At 39.3% G+C, this 18168-nt stretch overlaps 1 protein-coding gene across 1 annotated transcript; it reads left to right on the top strand.

Annotated features, from left to right (window-relative positions):
• The first annotated feature begins 10080 nt into the window (after positions 1–10080).
• LOC129189347 (uncharacterized) lies at positions 10081–17860 on the top strand. The gene is made up of 3 exons (XM_054790963.1): positions 10081–10840; positions 11760–11864; positions 17242–17860. Exons 1-3 carry the CDS (start codon positions 10168–10170, stop codon positions 17331–17333), a joined length of 870 nt encoding a protein of 289 aa, XP_054646938.1. The 5' UTR covers positions 10081–10167; the 3' UTR covers positions 17334–17860.
• Positions 17861–18168: the final 308 nt, after the last annotated feature.

Here is an 18168-nt window from a genome sequence, read left to right as displayed (position 1 = left end):
AACTTTCAACGGAAAAAATGTCAGCTTCCATCAATCACAGCACACCCCGCTTCAACAAAATACAGTACAGTCTACGTTTATTCAAAAATGCCTGCTCTCGTTTCCACAGAGATGCACATTTTTTTTCTATTATTCTATTATTTTTCTTCTTCTCTTTTTAATTGACTTTGTTTAGTCATTTCTTCATCAAAATCCTTCTCTACCCTTCCTCTTCAATGTTACTCTTACCACTATTATCAGTGTTTACACATATACACGAGTACCTGTAAACTCCCAAATAAATCATAAACACAAATAAAGAAATCAATGCAATCATTTCTTAAATTGTCCATTCGCTAAATACATTGTGAAATACAACACACAATAATCATTACATTTAAATATATAAACTGTAATTAAATAAATATACCTGGAAAATACCATTTTAATGCATTTAATAGAATTACTTATTAAATAATTAATTCATTAAATTGTATTTGCTAATTACATTTATAAAATATGATGAAACAAAAATATGTTTTCATGCAAAATTGAAGAAATAAATATAAACTCCAAGTTGAAATAATGAAATCAAATAATTGACTGAATGATCCATGTCCGTGAATGAAATAAATTGTGAAAAATATGGAAATCGCTCATATTGATTTTACAGTAAATGCTGTTTCTTTTCATTTGTAAAACGTTACTCGTTCGCTGGGGTGTCCCTGTACAGTTTGTGGCAGACCCCAAGAGAAGTTACCCCCCCCCCCACATTCACTTCAATTACCACACCTCATTTTCCACTCAGGACTGTGGAGTTTGTCGGCACCGTGACCTCTGACCCGGCACGGAATGCGGGGTTCATCTGACGTATTCAAGGTTTTGCCATCTGTGACAACCGCGGCCGCACCACCACCCTCCCCCCTTCGCCCCCAACCCGCTGAGTCCCGCTCTCTTGATGTGGGACAAGTGCTCTGTGTCCAGAGTCACTGTCCTGGAAAGTTGCTTACTGTGGCTTGTTTGTTTGCTTTTGTGAACGTCTCAGGCCTGACGAGACGTAGCAGGACACCTGGAGGACGCGCTTTCTCTCTGACTCTCTTTTTTTTGTTTGTTTTTTTTCCTTCTCCCCCAGTTTACGAGTTAACTTGTAACTCTGCGGCCTGGGAACAATGGAGGCTTTCCAAACGTAACTGGTATGCACGTTTGTGGGCATAAAACACGCTCAGATAAAGTTACATTTGTGCAATTTAGGTTAAAGATCAACAACACTGATATCTTAACCCTGCGGAGTCCAGGCTAGGATTTTACAGTTTTACGTACGTTTTGTGTTTCCCTTCATATCTCACCTTAACAACTGTTTCTCTTGCCTCGCCTGCTTTCCTTCCTCCACTACAACCTCATTTGTGGGACTGTTCAGTTATTTTTATTAACAAATGCTTTTCAATTCATATTTAATATGATTTTCATCAACCTCATTCTGTCATGATAATCAGCCCTTAATATCATTATTGTTGTTATTCGGTTTGCTGTCTATTTGAATGCAAATCTCTGTGAACCTTCACATCTCGGTGCATCAGGGCATCTGTTGAATCTGCTTATGGAGCGCTTTTTTGTGCATTTTTACATTAGAATTCAATCATATTTTTGTTATTTGTTTTAGCTATCCCTTCATTCCTCTTGCAAAACAGATGTTTTTGAGTTGAACACCACTTTTTTGCATACAGCACACAGAAACACATCTTGGAGTAGGGTTAGGCGATATTGCAAATGTCGGTATCAATCCGATACCAAGTGAATACAGGGCCGGTTACGATGAGTATTAGGGCCACATTGAGAAAAAAAATAAGTTCAGATTTTGAGAAAAAAATGTATAATATAACGAGAATAAAGTCATAAATTCACGACAATAAAATTGTACATTTATGAGAAGAAACTCGTAATATTATGAGAATAAAGTTGTAAATTTAAGAGAAAAAAGTTGGAATATTACGAGAATAAAGTCGTAAATTTATGAGAAAAAAGTCAAAATATTACCAGAATAAAGTTGTACATTAATGAGAAAAAAAGTCGCAATATTATGAGAATAAGGTCGTAAATGTACGAGAAAAAAGGCGGAGTATTAGGGGAATAAAGTCGTAAATTTATGAGAAAAAAGTCAAAATATTACCAGAATAAAGTTGTACATTTATGAGAAAAAAAGTCGCAATATTACGAGAATAATGCCGTAAATTTATGAGAAAAAAAATCGTGATATTATAAGAATAAAGTTGTAAATTTTTTATTTTAATTTCGTAGAATAAAGTCGTAACTTTATGTTACAGGCATTGCCTGAGACAGCTATGAAAAGGGGAGACTTACGTGGCCTTTGGCCTTCGGCCAAAGTCGTAAATTTACGACTTCATTCTGGTAATATTATGACTTTTTTCTCATAAATTTACAACTTTATCCTCATAATATTACGAGTTTATTCTCGTAATTTTCTGACTTTATTCTGGTAATATTATGACTTTATTCTTGTACATTTTCGACTTTATTCTCGCAATATTCCGACTTTTTTCTCATCAGTTTATGACTTTTTTCTCGTAATATGCCAACTTTTTCTCAGATATTTACGACTTTATTCTCATAATATTACGAGTTTTTTCTCGTAAATTTACGACTTTATTCTGGTAATATTAGGAGTTTCTTCTCATAAATTTACAACTTTATTCTCATAAATTTACGACTTTATCAAAATCTCATATTATTATCTTTTTCTCATTTCTCATATATATATATATTTTTTCCTCAATGTGGCCCCAATACTCCATCGTGTTGCCAACACCTGTGGTAATTTTATGATTTGTTGATCATGATTGTAATCACAATAAAACACAGGACAGATTTTCGGCAAATAAAACATAAGAATGCAACAATATAAGACAATATAAGACAATATTGACAAACTAATACTTTTTTAGTATCTTTTTATCACCCATGTATGTATACTTATAAGGCACACACACACAGACACACACGTGCATGTAAACTGTGATTAAAAATCACTTTATTCCACCAAATATTGATTCCTGAACACTTTAGTACAGGGCTGCTTCAAAATGAAAACTGTAAAAAAAAAAAAAAAAAAAAAAAATCTTTTTTTTTTTTTGGTTGTGTTTTGGCTGTTTTTCATTTTGTGCTGATAAATTCCAAAAATTTTAGAATTTGGGAGTCATGTTGTCAGGAGTTTTTATAATAAAACAAAGGTTCAATGCTTCTCAGGGAAAATGAAAATGAAAATTTTATTATTTTTATTATTATTATGACAATAATATAGGAGTTACATTGAAATTGATCATCAATGAATTAATATGAACACGTAACATGAAAGGGGGTGGACTTGGGCCGTCTTATTACAATTGAGTGGGGGCGTGCTGCCATCTAGTGGATGATAGAGGAAGAGCAACCTATGTTTTCCCAATCGTTGTACTGTACTGCCATCTAGTGGCTCGTCATGGCAACTCTTTATTATGTTCACCCAACAGTCTTTACAGGTGATGTAGTTTAAGTGAAAACAATGCACTCATCACGCCATCATCAAATTCATTTTGTTTTTTATATTTAATACAGATCATTTCTTTCGTGGGGGATGTACTGAACATGCTTTATTTAGTTGTTGAACAAGTTTTCCACGCAGCAGTCTGAGTGACAAAGCGTTGGGTGCAGCTGTAATTTCAAACCTTTTATTCCAGTAGCTGCCTTTGGGATTTCCAAGAATGGGACAAATCACATCCCAGACTTTTCAGTCCGCTCCTCCAGTGCAACGTTTGCTTCCCTGCTACGATGACCAAAAGGAACATTTGTTTCGGAGCTTTTCCAACATGGACTGTCGCTGTTTTTGGTTGCTTGCTTTCCTGGTTGCTTCTTTGGACTGACGGTGTCGGTAAGTCCTGGAAAGACTCAGCTGTCAAATGGAAATATGCTCAACTCAATTGATTAAATGCTTTTTGGCACACATTTGCATAAGATCCATAAGCCATCAATCTACTTAACTTAACTTCATTTAACTTAAAGAATAATAAAAGAAAGGTGGGCTGCAAATGGCCTGTGGGTTACACTTTGGACACACGCTGATCTGTGTGATACACAGCAGGAGGGCCATCGCAATACTAACAAGCTCGCCAGGCCATTGGAAATTGCAGGAGGTCTTTACTCAATATACCAGTCTGACTCACGCTTTCATCTTACAAACAACAAAATAACACCTCAGAAATATACAAACATGTATCAATACAAGTTTTCCATGAAATAAAACCCAACATTTTAAAGTGTTCCCACAATGCTTTTCGGTTGAGAAAACCATTTCATTGGAGGAGAGCATACAAATCATCCTTGGAGAGAATGGCTGCTTCTGTCCAGCAGAGGAAGCCAGAGGACCAAAAGACAGGGAAACAGCGGGGAAGGTGACGTCATTGCAGGAGTATATGGTCGTTTCCCAGCCAAGACGTTTCCCAGTCAAGACAATTCCCCGCCCCCACAAGTCAATTTCCCGTCAAGCATTCACCCACAAATATGGCAAGACGTTTCCACGTCAGTATCGAGTCGTTTCCCTGTCAGACTACAAGACACAAATGTATATAATTATATTGGCTTTATTGACGCATGTATGTACATTCTTTGGCATATTAAGTAATAAGAAACATACGTTTTTAGTAATAAGTAAGTAAGTCTGTCACGGCAAGGCTAGTTGTTGAATGCCGGTGCCAGCCCTCCACATTGTTCTTCGATTTATATCAATTTGTGTCTTGTAGTCTGACGGGGAAACGACTCGACACTGATGGGGAAACATCTTGCCATATTTGTGGGCTAATGCTTGGCGGGGAATCGACTTCTGGTGGCAAGGCCCAATGACGCAATGCATTTTGAGAAACCTTGTTTGTTGTTTTGATACGTGTATATACACCTTTTGAGTATGAAGTTGCCGTGTGCTGAATTTAGTACTCTTAGTTGAGTGTTTTTAAAGGATGGCTGTCATGTTCTTATATTGGGTATATATACTGACCTCCACTGGTAATCAGTGGGTTGACAAGCTTGTTGTGAGTGCACCGACGGCTTGTGATTGATTCTTGCCACCACTTCCTCACTACTTGCGAGTGCCACACCGCTGTATCAACCGCAGCGTTCAAAGTTTAAGAAAAAAGTAGCGGCTTACACACCGGAATTTACGCTATACAGTTTAGTAGTAATTGCAAAACACTACAGGAATACAGCTAAATACTGTCCTTTTGGATGACACTGCATCAGTTCAATTCCGTTCATGCCATCGTTGACTTTTCTTGTTGTAAAAAAGGCCATGAGTGTTTTGTATTTTTAGCCTGGGGAAGGGCTCGCTATCTGACGCTGTCATGACAACTCTTATGTGTTTGCGCTTGAGATGGTAGAACAAATTTGCCGTGTTCCTACCTTTGCCATCACCGTTGCTGTGCAAACTTTGCATATTATGCTCTCTTGTGTGCTCTATCGAAACCAAACCACTTCTATATCACAGCGGTGCCTCCCCGTCCTCGCTTCTCCTCCCCCTTCAGCCATGCTCCAATACAGTGAGCCGCGGTGCACAGTGGCACGAAATACACGTCATCAACTCATTTATGCAAGTATGAGTCATTTCCTTATCATTGGAAGAATTTATGGCGGTTATCGCCCAACCCTATTTGTGTCTTTTAGAATGTGCTGTGGACGCGGGCTGCAGTTAGTCCCCAGACCACACTTTGGGCACCGCCATATACAGCATGAGTTTTCTTTTTAAATGAAACTACTGAAATAAATGTACTTTTCCGTTGTATTGTCATTTATGTACATGCGGTACACCATCATTAAGAATGGGGGGGGTAACTTCGCCGCCATATTGGATGTGGCAAGGCTGCTTTAAGGGAATACAAATAAATGCACTTACTTTCTACAAAGAAATTTTAGTTAATGCCTCTGGTTTATACATTCACACTAATGTGTTGGGGAAACAGTTAGGCACCAACAATGTATTTGATCTTCTCAGATGGCCAAGATAAGAACTTTAATGATCCAACACACAAGGTAGTGCCGAAAAACCATACTTATCTCAAAGGAATATATTTTATGACACATATATATATATACACAGTATATATGTATATATATATATATATGTATATACATATATATATACATATACATATATAAAACAACTGCACTCATTTAAGAGTATTGTTACTTTACAACAATTTTACTCAAGAAAAAGATTTGTGATGTTACACATATCGGTATCGGAATCAGAAATTGAGAGTTGGACAATATCAGTTATCGACAAAAAAGCCATTATCGGACATCCCTAATTAGGAACAATTTATAACACAACCTTTCATGAAAAATACAAAACTTTATGGAAGCAAATAAACCTAATTGTGTGAGGTAAGACCCAATGTGATGCCCAGTACTTTTTGTAGGGTACTTCCCAGGCACAGAGTGCATACTGGATCTGTTTGATCTGATTTAAAGTTAAAAAGTCAGATGTTACGTGTTAACAGCAATACTGCTTATTTATTGTTTCAACATGGAGTTTGCATGCATTACTTGGGCAAGGCTGCTTTTGTTTTGGTTCAACGTTCACCAAACATCACCTCTCAGGTTTCGGGGAATTCAGGATGTGGACACGAGCTTCCTGGTGGCCATCGGGGGAGCAACCGCACCTGCAGCATTCTTTTACTACAGGGAGTGTGTGTGCGTGTGTGTGTGTGTGTGTGTGTGTGTGTGTGTGTGTGTGTGCAAGGTTGCTTTTAAACAACTTTTAATTTTGAATCTTTTTTTTGCTCCACAGTCTTGCCGTGGCAGATTCCACGCGACATGAACACGTCAGAGGTGGCTGTCCACAGACTAGGAAGGAGAAACTTGGCCACTGATGACTTTGTCTCACCCTCGCTTAAAGTGACCTCGTCTCAACTGTCCTCTCTCAGACTGCTGGTGGCAAAGAGGAAGAACACAAGTGAACACTTTTACTTACTACTCTACTTTTACTACTTCCATGCCATGTGTCCTCTTGAAGGTCATGTGGGTGCGCTTGAGCCTATCCCAGCTGACTTTGGTGGTGAGAGGCGAGGTACACCCTGGACTGGTTACCTGTCAATCACAATTTTTCACCTCTAAATGCAGTCTACACAGGCAAAACCTATCCTACTCAGAAATGTACCCATCCAGAAAACGCCTGTCTCATAATTTTGAGACAAAAGCAGGTGATGTTTTCCTTGGTCTATCTGTTTAAAAACACCAGCTGTAATGAAGGTTTGACCCTGGAACAGATTATTTGTACCGTCATTTCCGCACTATTGAGCGCACCTGAATATAAGCCTCACCCGACAAATTTAAAGAGATTTGTTTTTGTTCATATATAGGCTGCACTTGTTTATAAGCTGCACTGTCCACGTTGTAACATAGGATATTTAGACAAAAAGACACACTATAAACCTTGCAATTCTGCCTCCACTCGATGTTCGAAGTGTTAACTTCTGTGATGAGTCAATGAGACTTTTTTCATCAGCTGACGCGGTCCAAGCAGTCCAAGCAGAAGCTGTAGTAATTCTACACTTGATCAAACTTAAGATTTTTGTCAAATCAAATTGCGGGTTAAGACCACTTTAGAAATTCACTACTTCCTGACTTTGCACTCTAAGCATCATGGGAACTGTTGTTCTTTTTTAGCCATACATTAGCCGCAGGGTTCAAAGTGTGTGAAAAAAGCAGCGGCTTATAGTCCGGAATTGACCTTCTAAATACGGTTTTCAACATTGCTAGAGCCCTCCAGACATGAAATAACAGCCCTACAGTCACCTTTACACTCATTTTACTCAATATAGTAGACATAATAACAGAAAATAAGGCAATTAAGACATAAATAAGACATTATATAGGCTCACACATTAGCATTGGGAGAATTCCTTGGTTTTTTTTCTGGGCAGCGTATTTCCTGCTATTGGCTATTGTCTCATCAACGTAACATTACGGACACCTCGTGACCATTGTAGAATACTACATATCATCATATCTTTCAATGCGTCTTCTGAATGCTTTCTTTATATTTTAGTTCATTGTAGCCATTTTTATGCATGAAAATACTTAACTTAGGCCAAGAATATGTCTTTTTGCTTAAATATATATATATTGCACTAATAATAGGCTGTAAAGTTAATTATCCACAAAATTCAAACAGCGAAGCGAAATGGCGGAAGGTGGGTGGCTATTGTGTTTCCGATGGGAGGGAAAAATTGACCTTGGAAGTTCCACTGTAGTAAATTGCATTATTATCATTTTTTTCCTCTTTTTGATTTTTTTGTGCTGTCATTCATTGCTAACTTGTCTTCTTTTGCAGTTCGTTTGGGACTCAAGGTTTTTGTGACTGGTCCAAGAGACAGTCTGGACCCTGACAGCCTGCTGCACTTAAACCAGGAGGTCAGTATATAATAATCTGTGAAGAACAAGTCCAAACACAACAGAGACTTTGGAAACAAACAGCTCACTAAACTAATCAAGCCTGTCCAAAGGTCAAAGGTGAAAATGTCTCTTTGTGTTTTTGGTCTAACTTCCAGTTCATCGTGTTGCGGTCCTACTCGGACCTTTTATGCGAAGTTTGACTTTGTGGTATTTCAGAGGTTTTTTAATGAAGAAGAAGGCATGTGTGGATTAAAGGATTAGGCTCTCAGGAACTCGGCAGGAAAGTCAAGTGCGGCGCCGGCGTCTCGTCTGTGTTGCCACTTGATCTGTTTGTGTCTTTTCTTTTGCTGGTGAAGGTTGGGCTGTACAACATTGGAGGGGAGGCAGGACTCTTCTCCATGCGGATACTCCAGATCAAAAGAGTAACATCTGCGCCCTCGTCATCCCTGCGTCCATCTGCGGGAACACTGCCATGATGTCTCCCCTGCACCTCAAAGCAATGAAGTAAAATAAGATACAAAGTTACTGTAAATACAAAGTTGCCATAGACATAAATTCCACAGACACACATGAACTTTTTAATAAAACTCTTTCAGTGCACTGTGTTTTCTTGTAGTTTTCCCAGTTTGATGTTGTTACTTTTCATTTCACTTTTCCCTTTGTGGTTTGACTGGTTTTAAAGCATGCTGCATGAAATTATCGCGCAATTGTGTGTGTCATCTGGTTTGTCAACTTCAGTCCAACTTATTACCACCAATTTTACACATATTTTTGGACTTTATGGTCAATAGACCTCATTTACATTGAACTATACAGTGGAACATTGATTAGCGTCATTAATCAAAAATGCGGTTGGACTCAAGCAGTGTATTATAAACATGACAAAATATCCGCCATGTTGTACAATAATCGGAAAACATTCGCAAATCGAGGTAAAATTTTGCCCTATTTGTTTGGCGTTATCACACGCTAACAGGCTCGTACACTGACAGGATTCCACTGTACCTCATTTTCCAGCAAAAATGTGAAATTATCATATGGAAGAAAATACGCTGTTGACAAACAGATGGAGTGACAGCGAGAACAGCTAGGCACATGTTAGCAAGACTTTTTTATCTCTCTCTCTCTCTCTCTCTTGCTATATATATATATATATATATATATATATATATATACATGTATTTATGTATATCTATATATATATATACATATAACACAAACAAAACAAGGCCCTGCTATTGACTGCCGACCAGTCCAGGGTGTACCCCGCCTCTCGCCCAAAGTAAGCTGGGATAGGCTCCAGCATACCCCCGACCCTAGTGAGGATAAGCGATGTAAAAAAAAATGGATGGATGGATGGAAACAAAACAAGTCACTTCGAATCGAATGCAGTCGAGAAATGTACCTATTATTAATATAAAATAATACAACATACATTAATACAAGACTGATAACAGAAGAATAGAGTTTCAGAAATGAAAATAGAAGCAAATAAATAATATTTCTCGTCTTAATGAAAGCAAATCTATTAAATAATGACCTTAAGCGTTCGTAAATTTTATGTCCCACATGTTGACCACGCCCACCAAGAGACGTGGCCAATAGAAAAAGACGCAGAGCCCTCATGGGGGACTTTTGTTAGCCCCGCCCAACGTGCATGTCCCTGACAACCGTGCGAGTTTGTCCGCTTGGCATGGAGGTGGCACTTTACTGCTTTTATTTACTGCTCTGACAAAAAGCAGCCACGCAGCCATGTCGGAGGACACGCGGGCCGGGACAGAGAGCGACTTTGAGAAGACTCTCGCTTTAATTGGCGGCCGTGAGAGGATATATTTGGTGAGTGACGCCTGTCAAAGCAAAGAAGCGGGCGAGAGCGACGCCGGCGTCCTGCAGGAGTTCATCCGTGATTTGTTCCACGGCGGAAACGACGGACAGCCGATTTCCTCCTCCGCTGTGAGCGAGCAAAGCCACGTTTGTACCGCGAAAAGCGGCGGCAACACTCCACTGGAGAAGCGCGAGGATTTAGGAGCTAACACTCGGGGAAAGACAGCTCGGAGGGAGGTGAGCAGTTCCAGCCTCAGAAGAACCATCGACTACCCGTCCATCGTATTCCTCTTCAGGCAGACGTTCATCAGCTGCGACCACAACCAAGCTTGCTTGAAGGAGATACTCAAGGACGTCAAGGCTCGCACTAAACGAGCCGGGAGCGCCACGCCGGCTCTGATTGGTTTAGTCCGCACCACAGCGGAGAGTACCGAGACCCAAAGGTGTGTGCAGCACCTGGACCGCCTCATCCGAAACGTGTTCCCAAAACATGCACCGGAGACTATTTGGGTGGGCTCCTTCGTCCCCAGCGCGGAGAGCAGCACGCTCAACATCAAGAGGAACTTCTGCAGAGTGATCAGTTCTTCTCCTCCAACAGCAGGTGTGAATCAGGGGCGCTTCTAGGAGCTGATCCTCGGGGGTTCCCCAGTGGGGATCTTGTTTTTACCACAAGCAACAAATTTGTTCCAGTCCGTCTTACCTCCAGGTGTGCACAACTACAGTTAAATCTAAATTGATAAAGTAGATATAAAAAAGTTATCTGTATATGTTTGAAGAAAAAAATACAGTGCTGTCTATCGTGATATCTCTAATGTCTACTATATTGGGTAATTTGATGTCCAGAGGGGGTCTAATAATATTAAAAAGCGTATTTAGAAGCTGGTAAAGAGGTTTTCTATGCTTAAACTACGAAAATATTTCATTCGTAAATAAGGAATCCTACTTTGCGGAAATTCACTTATCAGGGTCTGGAACAGATTAACCACCATAAACGAGGGATTGCTGTATGTAGTCTTTAAAGTGTACTCCTAAGATGTTTCTTTGTGTGCCAAACACAGTATTTCAGAAACATTTACTCCACTTGCACTTGACATGAGAAAAAACCTAAAGATGTCCATTGGGATGATACGCTGTGCTCTGTAGTTCCAGTTTGCGTAATACGCTTTGGGTGCATGTTTGTTTTTTGTGCAGGGTCTTTAACCTGTAGGACACCACCCGGCTTTGACAACCCGTTTCATATTTTAGACAGTCAAGCACAATTCATTTTGCTTATGAGAAAAGAACAGCCCTTTTGTCGGAATACTTTGTAATTATCTTGCAGTCCAGGGCCGCCCATGATTAGTTCACTGATGAGTGCCGACATAAGATGAAAATAGGTCAAGGCATGACATTCACAAGACCTCTACCTCTTCCTACTGCGGCCGCTGAAGGCCCAAGAGGAACAAAAGGAGCATTCATGTAACAATAAAGCACTTTGGATAAGCTGCCAAGTTGTTTCAACGCCTCTCATTGCCTTTCAGATATTACCAGTAATAGTGGGAACCCGCTTCTGTGGCCATTCCAGTGTTTGTTCAGGCCTAATGGAGGAGGAACACCCAACAGTTCTCCAACCAGCAAGCAAAGAGGTTAGCAACAACATGTCAACCACAGGTCTGACTGACCCGAACACTCGCGCTCAAGCACCATCTGGTCATCCCTCTTACACAGTCTCCACTTTGACAAGTTAATTGCAAGGTGTACAATGTGCACATAAAGAAGGCAACACACACACACACACACACACACACAAGGCAAACATAATCATGCTGTGCTTCGAATTTTGCGGCTTCACTCAATCACGTTTAAAAAAAATAAATGAACTCATTCAGTACCAGAGTTATACGTCTTTATAAACCCGAACGCCCGATCCCAACAGCGTGTTTATACGTCCTTTTACTTTTTTTGTGAGAGAGGCTAAAGGACTAGACTTGAGAGCAATTTTAATGCCACTAGATGTCAGAAGTGCATTTGATAAGAGCCAGGAAAGGAGAAACACACCTGACAGGAAGAAAAGCCCCTTGCATAAAACCAGCTGTTCCATTGTGTATCACTCGAAAAAAAAAAAAAAAAGACTCATTGTAGGGAAAGCTTAACGCATGCACACGTGCACACACGTGGAAATTGTAAATAGTTCATGGTTTTACATTTGTAAATAAATTGTTATTTTGATGTAAAACGACCCCCTTTTTGTGTTGTTTAGGTTGTGGTATAGTTGTTTAGACATTTGAGCTGTCACGAAAGCAAAAAGTATTTGTGTCAAAGTGAAAGCTATGCTTAAAATGCATCTTTTCACAAAAATATATTTTTCTCCCTTTTCTAGTCTTGAACTGATATTTTCCTGAAACTTACCACTACTGCTGATTCCTGAAGAACGGAAAGCGGTAGAAACAACTTTTTTTTTCTGATGAAAGACGGGAGTCTAATCTTTCTTTTGGTACGTTCCATGTTTATAAAGCCAGAGAACACAATATTCTGTGTGCCTTGAAAGATCAGCCAAAATCGTCTAAAGTGGCCGGTACTGAATGAGTTAAATCGTGAATACGACCTTTTATTCATTTGAAAAAATATGCATATTTAAACAAATTTGATGTAGTTTTTTGCAGGAGTGAAGCATTTTCAAGCATGAAGTAAAATACAATTATAAGGCATTCAGAAGGCGCATTCAAAGATGTTGTGATGATATGTAGTACTCTACACTGGTCACTAGGTGTCAGTAATGTTCGGTGAGACACACAAGCACCAGGTGTGATAGCCAGAATAACAGGCTTTTATTGCAGGTAGGCATGGGCCAGTATGAAATTTTGAGGGTATGATAATCTTAGGCAAAAATACCAGTTTCACAGTATTATAATTACAGCTCTAAAATGTGTTATTTTGAAATGTCTTTCTTGAAAAGAGGAAAAAGAAAGCAAGTCAAAACAGTCATTTTTAAACCCTATAATAGAACATGACAAAAGTGGAACATATATATATTTAAAATACTGTAAATAAAAAAAAATAACTCAATTATTTCTAAATAAAAATGCAGTTCTCAAATATTTTCTTTGGGTGGGGGGAAAAAAACAAAATGCAAATAAATGCAATCAAGTGGATCAAGAAGGTGACAACATAAATCATTTAAAAAATGTTACGTTATTTCGTGTGGGGGATGTGCAGGTCACACTTTTCCACAAACATCCGTTTCCGGGTCATGTGATTCTGAATCACATCTCCACATTTGGTGACCCTCGACGTGCGTAATATGTCCACCGACAGAAGCGTGGCCGCTGGTGCCGGTGCTATCTATGCCCGATTTTTGGCAACACAGCACACACCTGTGGTTTAAGTATTTCTACGTCGTGGCCATGCTGGATCTCCAGTTTCTCTCCATATCGTAGAAACTAGCAGTGTAGCGGTTCATATGGACGTATTGAGCCGTTTCGGTTCTGCATGTTCGGTTCCGTCCACTTGCATACCGTTTTGGTTATATTTTATGCTATTTTTCTCATTAAATTTACTACTAGAGTGATTAAGCGCTTCATGCGGAACTATGCGGAAGTTTTTGTCGAGTTTCCGCACGGACGCCTCTGAGTGTCGGACACTACTAACTGAGGGGGAAGAACGCTACGAGTCTTATTTATGTCGTATACAGCGTATTTTCTTACTATGTCAACTATATTGGGTTATAGGAGTGCAAAGCTGACTATAGGGGTGTTATTTCATGGCTATAGGGCTCTAATGTTAAAAACCATATTTAGAAGCTCCTAAACAGGTTTTCTATGCTCTAACTACAAAAACATTAAGATTTATAAATAAGGAATCCTACCCTTGCTCATGAAGACATTTAGAAAGCAGGGGGCACCAGTGTTGCCAGCTTGGCTGCTTTGATGCTATATTTGTGGGTCCCTTCCCCCACCTGCATGCACTCACAGGTGGTCTGTCTCGTTTGTGTAAAAAAAGTGACAAAATAAACTTCATTTGCAATAAGGTAGTTTTTTTTTTTTTATGTTTTTACTCACTTTTTTTAGTCAATTTGATGATTACGTCACGTACACACCCCACCACCCCCACAGATGGATTGCAGTCCTGTGGGAAACACTGACGTTGTGTACAATTTAAAGGACAAATTGTTTTGGAAACTCTATGGTAAATGTCAGTCGAACAAGCCGGTCAATCTCCAATGAGTGTAAAACAAAGCAAATGACTATTAATAGTAAAAGTTATTAATAGTAAAAACAAAACACTCCCAAAGGGGTCACTAAAGGTAACCACGCGGAAGTGGTTTACACCTATTAATACCTGCGAATGCATCTGGATGGTAAACTGGACTGGACTGCCAACATACAGTAGTGTGAAAAAGTGTTTGCCACCTTCCTGATATCTTTTTTTTTTTTTGCATGTTTGTCACACTTAAATGTTTCAGATCATCAAACAAACTTAAATATTAGTCAATGACAACACAACTGAACACAAAATGGAGGTTTTAGATGGAACTTTTGATTATTAAGGGAGACAAAAAAATCCAAACCTACGTGGCCCTGTGTGAAAAAGTGATAGGCCCCCTGTTAAAACATAACTGAGATTAATTGAGATCTATCACAGTGGAAACATTTTATAAAGCCATTTCTAAAGCTTTGTGACGCAGGTGAACCACAGTGAGAGCCATTATCCACAAATGGCCAAAACATGGAGCAGTGGTGAACCTTCCCGGGAGTGGCCCAAAGAACTTGCCTCAGTTAAGGTCAGTGTTCATGACTCCACCATAAGAAAGACACTGGGAAAAAACGGCCTGCATGGCAGAGTTCCAAGACCAAAACCACTGCTGGATTAAAAGAACATTAAGGCTCGTCTCAATTTTGCCAGAAAACCTCTTGATGATCCCCAAGACCTTTGGGAAAATACTCTGTGGTCTGACGAGACAAAAGTTGAACTTTTGGAAGGTGTGTGTCCGTAAAAGTAATGCCGCATTTTAGAAAAAGAACATCATACCAACAGTAAAATATGGTGGTGGTAGTGTGATGGCCTGGGGCTGTTTTGCTGCTTCAGGACTTGGAATACTTGCTGTGATGAATGGAACCATAAATTCTGCGGTCTACCAAAAAATCCTGAAGGAGAATGTCCGGCCATCTGTTGATGACCTCAAGCTGACACCAACTTGGGTTCTGTAGCAGGACAATGATCCAAAACACACCAGCAAGTCCACCTCTGAATGGCTGAAGACTTTGGAGCGGCCTAGTCAAAGTCCCGACCTGAATCCTATTGAGATGCTGTGGCATGACCTTAAAAAGGCGCTTCATGCTGGAAAACCCTACAATGTGGCTGAATGACAACAATTCTGCAAAGATGAGTGGGCCAGAATTCCTCCTCAGCGCTGTAAGAGACTCATTGCAAGTTATCACAAATGCTTGATGCCCAACCATTATTAGGTTTAGGGGGCAATCGCTTTTTCACACAGGGACATGTAGCTTTGGATTTTTTTTCTCCCTTAATAATAAAAAGTTTCATTTAAAAACGGCATTTTGTGTTCAGTGTTTTTGTCATTGACTAATTTTTAAATTTGTTTGATCTGAAACATTTAAGTGTGACAAACATACAAAAAAATAAGAAATCAGGAAGGGGGTAAACACTGGAGATGCTCTGTGTAGGAAAGGGCAAAGCCATCTTGACTTCCTTAGAAGGCTGGCATCCTTCAACATATGCAAGAAGCTGCTACAGATCTTCTACCAGACTGTGGTAGCTAGTGCCCTCCTGTATGCAGTAGTGTGCTGGGACACTCTGGGGGACACATGCCTGGACAAACTGGTGAGGAAGGCAGACTCTGTCATTGGCACTGAGCTTACATTATTTTAAGTCTGAAATTGACATGGATTGACCAGAAGTTGCTATATTGTTAAGTTGTAAGCCACTGCTCTCTGTTATGACGACAGACGGCGGCACAGTGTAGCTCCCCACAGAGAGTCTGCCGCTCTTTTATAACTTTATTCTGACCTGAACACATAAACAGCAGTGGAATTTAAACACCAAATATGTATTTCCAACGTTAAAACTAAATAAACGTCTCTAGTCCATTAGTCATTGCAACAACACTTCCTCGTTGTCACTAGACAGACCGCGAGATGCATTCAAGGACACTCCGAACATCACATAAACGCATTTATTAAGCGCGCATGTCTGGTCTAAATCGGATCACCAACACGGTGCCTTAAGCATCCAGCCGCCGACCTGGTCACTACGCCTCATCAGAATTGCCACCAATATATTGTTAGCATGCTATTTCAATGTGTTTACTGTACTGCTGGTAGCTGAGATGTTATGTTTCTGTGCATTTGAGTTTATGTCTAGGGAGGGGCGGTTGCTGTGTGTGTGTGTGTGTGTGTGTGTGTGTGTGTGTGTGTGACTGGCCAATCAGACAGCGTGAAGAGTGAATACATAATGAGGATTTTCCGTCATTACGATTACGGATAATGACGAGCTGTACTTGTCTCAGGCTCGTACTCGGCAGAAATGCATTATCCGTAACAGATCCTCGTCTACAACGAGTATCCGGCTCACACCTACTTATTACCTTATGTATTATAGCACTACCAATTTGAAGTGATCTGTTCTGGTTTTATTTATTCTGATTGTTTTATTATTTTTCTTATATCTCCTATCTTGCCTTGTTTGTTTTTATTTTTAAATGATTAAGTTCTTATGGCATTTTTGCAGAACTGCTGGAAATGTGAATTTCTCTCGGAGATGAATAAAGTATCTATCTAAATGGGTCTGGTTATGTGGATATGTGTCGTAGTATTTTTAACATCATCATTATCGCTAAGCAGTAAATCACAAGCAAATGTGTGAGCAATCACTTGTTTCAATTTAGATTTTAGGACTCAAGGCAGCCATGGGCGTCGACACAAACTGGTTCCACTGTATTATTTTTTTCAATGTAAACTATTATGATCATATCAATCACAGCTTTTTATTGTACTTTTTTCCCAGGTGATTCGGGAAGTATGGAGGAAAGCATTCCTTTGAAATCCAATTCCACATCCGCTGGGCCAAATGAGGAATCTGCTGGAGGAAACTGCTGATGTCCCCAACACTATGGACAATAATGTTTTTACTTTGTAGGGACGAGCTGGTCTTAAAAGCCTTCATGTTGTCAAAGATATCCGTCATGATGTTCTGCGTCAATATACAACACAAGATATGCCTGATTATGACATCTCGGGTCACCTTGTGGATGTATGCTATATAAATGAATTACAATTTAGTTGCACCTTTGACTTTATTATGTGTTATAAAACTTGTGTTGTACATGATTTTATCACTAAATTAACCAAACTGCTGTAACTCATGTCTTCCATATCTTATTTGAGCAATTTTATTTGAAGTCCTACAAAATATAGAGAGTATCAACTACGAGTTAATTGACTACAGCGGAGGAGCTGAGCATTTCTTCTTTTTCCATACCATTATAAAGAAAATGACCAGATATTGTAAAATGTAGTGCCTTAGATTTATGCTTTTGGCAGCTGTAATAGTAAACAAATGAGCGCTAACATTGTATGTATTTATTAGGTTACTGGATTGTTTATTGATAACATATATTTGAATAAAAACATTTACAATTTGGACTTTGCTGTTAATTATGTTGACGAGATCGCGCATGAGTCAAAATGTAGTAGAATATTGACATCATGTGGAAAGGTAAGGAAATAGATTTACGGCAAGGCCCTGTTGGTAAATGCCTGTCGTGAGATTTATTTCATTTGGTAGTTTTCGAGTAATTTATGTTACTTTTCAGCCTTTTACAGTTAAATACAACATATTTAACTGCTTGTGTCAGTATGGACTGTATTAATTACAGAAAAGAGAACATTGTAGATTGCTGTCATGTTTATTTTAGACAGGCTAAAAAATGGG

Source organism: Dunckerocampus dactyliophorus, chromosome 10, assembly GCF_027744805.1.
Source record: "Dunckerocampus dactyliophorus isolate RoL2022-P2 chromosome 10, RoL_Ddac_1.1, whole genome shotgun sequence".
Taxonomy (NCBI): Eukaryota; Metazoa; Chordata; class Actinopteri; order Syngnathiformes; family Syngnathidae; genus Dunckerocampus; species Dunckerocampus dactyliophorus.
This window is presented reverse-complemented; position numbering and strand designations above follow the sequence as displayed.

What these genes read in the sequence shown, in the direction of transcription:
- LOC129189347 (XM_054790963.1), top strand. Translation starts at nt 10,168, where the DNA reads ATGTCGGAGGACACGCGGGCCGGGACAGAGAGCGACTTTGAGAAGACT. An exon ending in TTCTTCTCCTCCAACAGCAG is followed by an intron (nt 10,841 to 11,759) that starts GTGTGAATCAGG and finishes ATTGCCTTTCAG; the next exon opens with ATATTACCAGTAATAGTGGG. An exon ending in TCCAACCAGCAAGCAAAGAG is followed by an intron (nt 11,865 to 17,241) that starts GTTAGCAACAAC and finishes CTTTTTTCCCAG; the next exon opens with GTGATTCGGGAAGTATGGAG.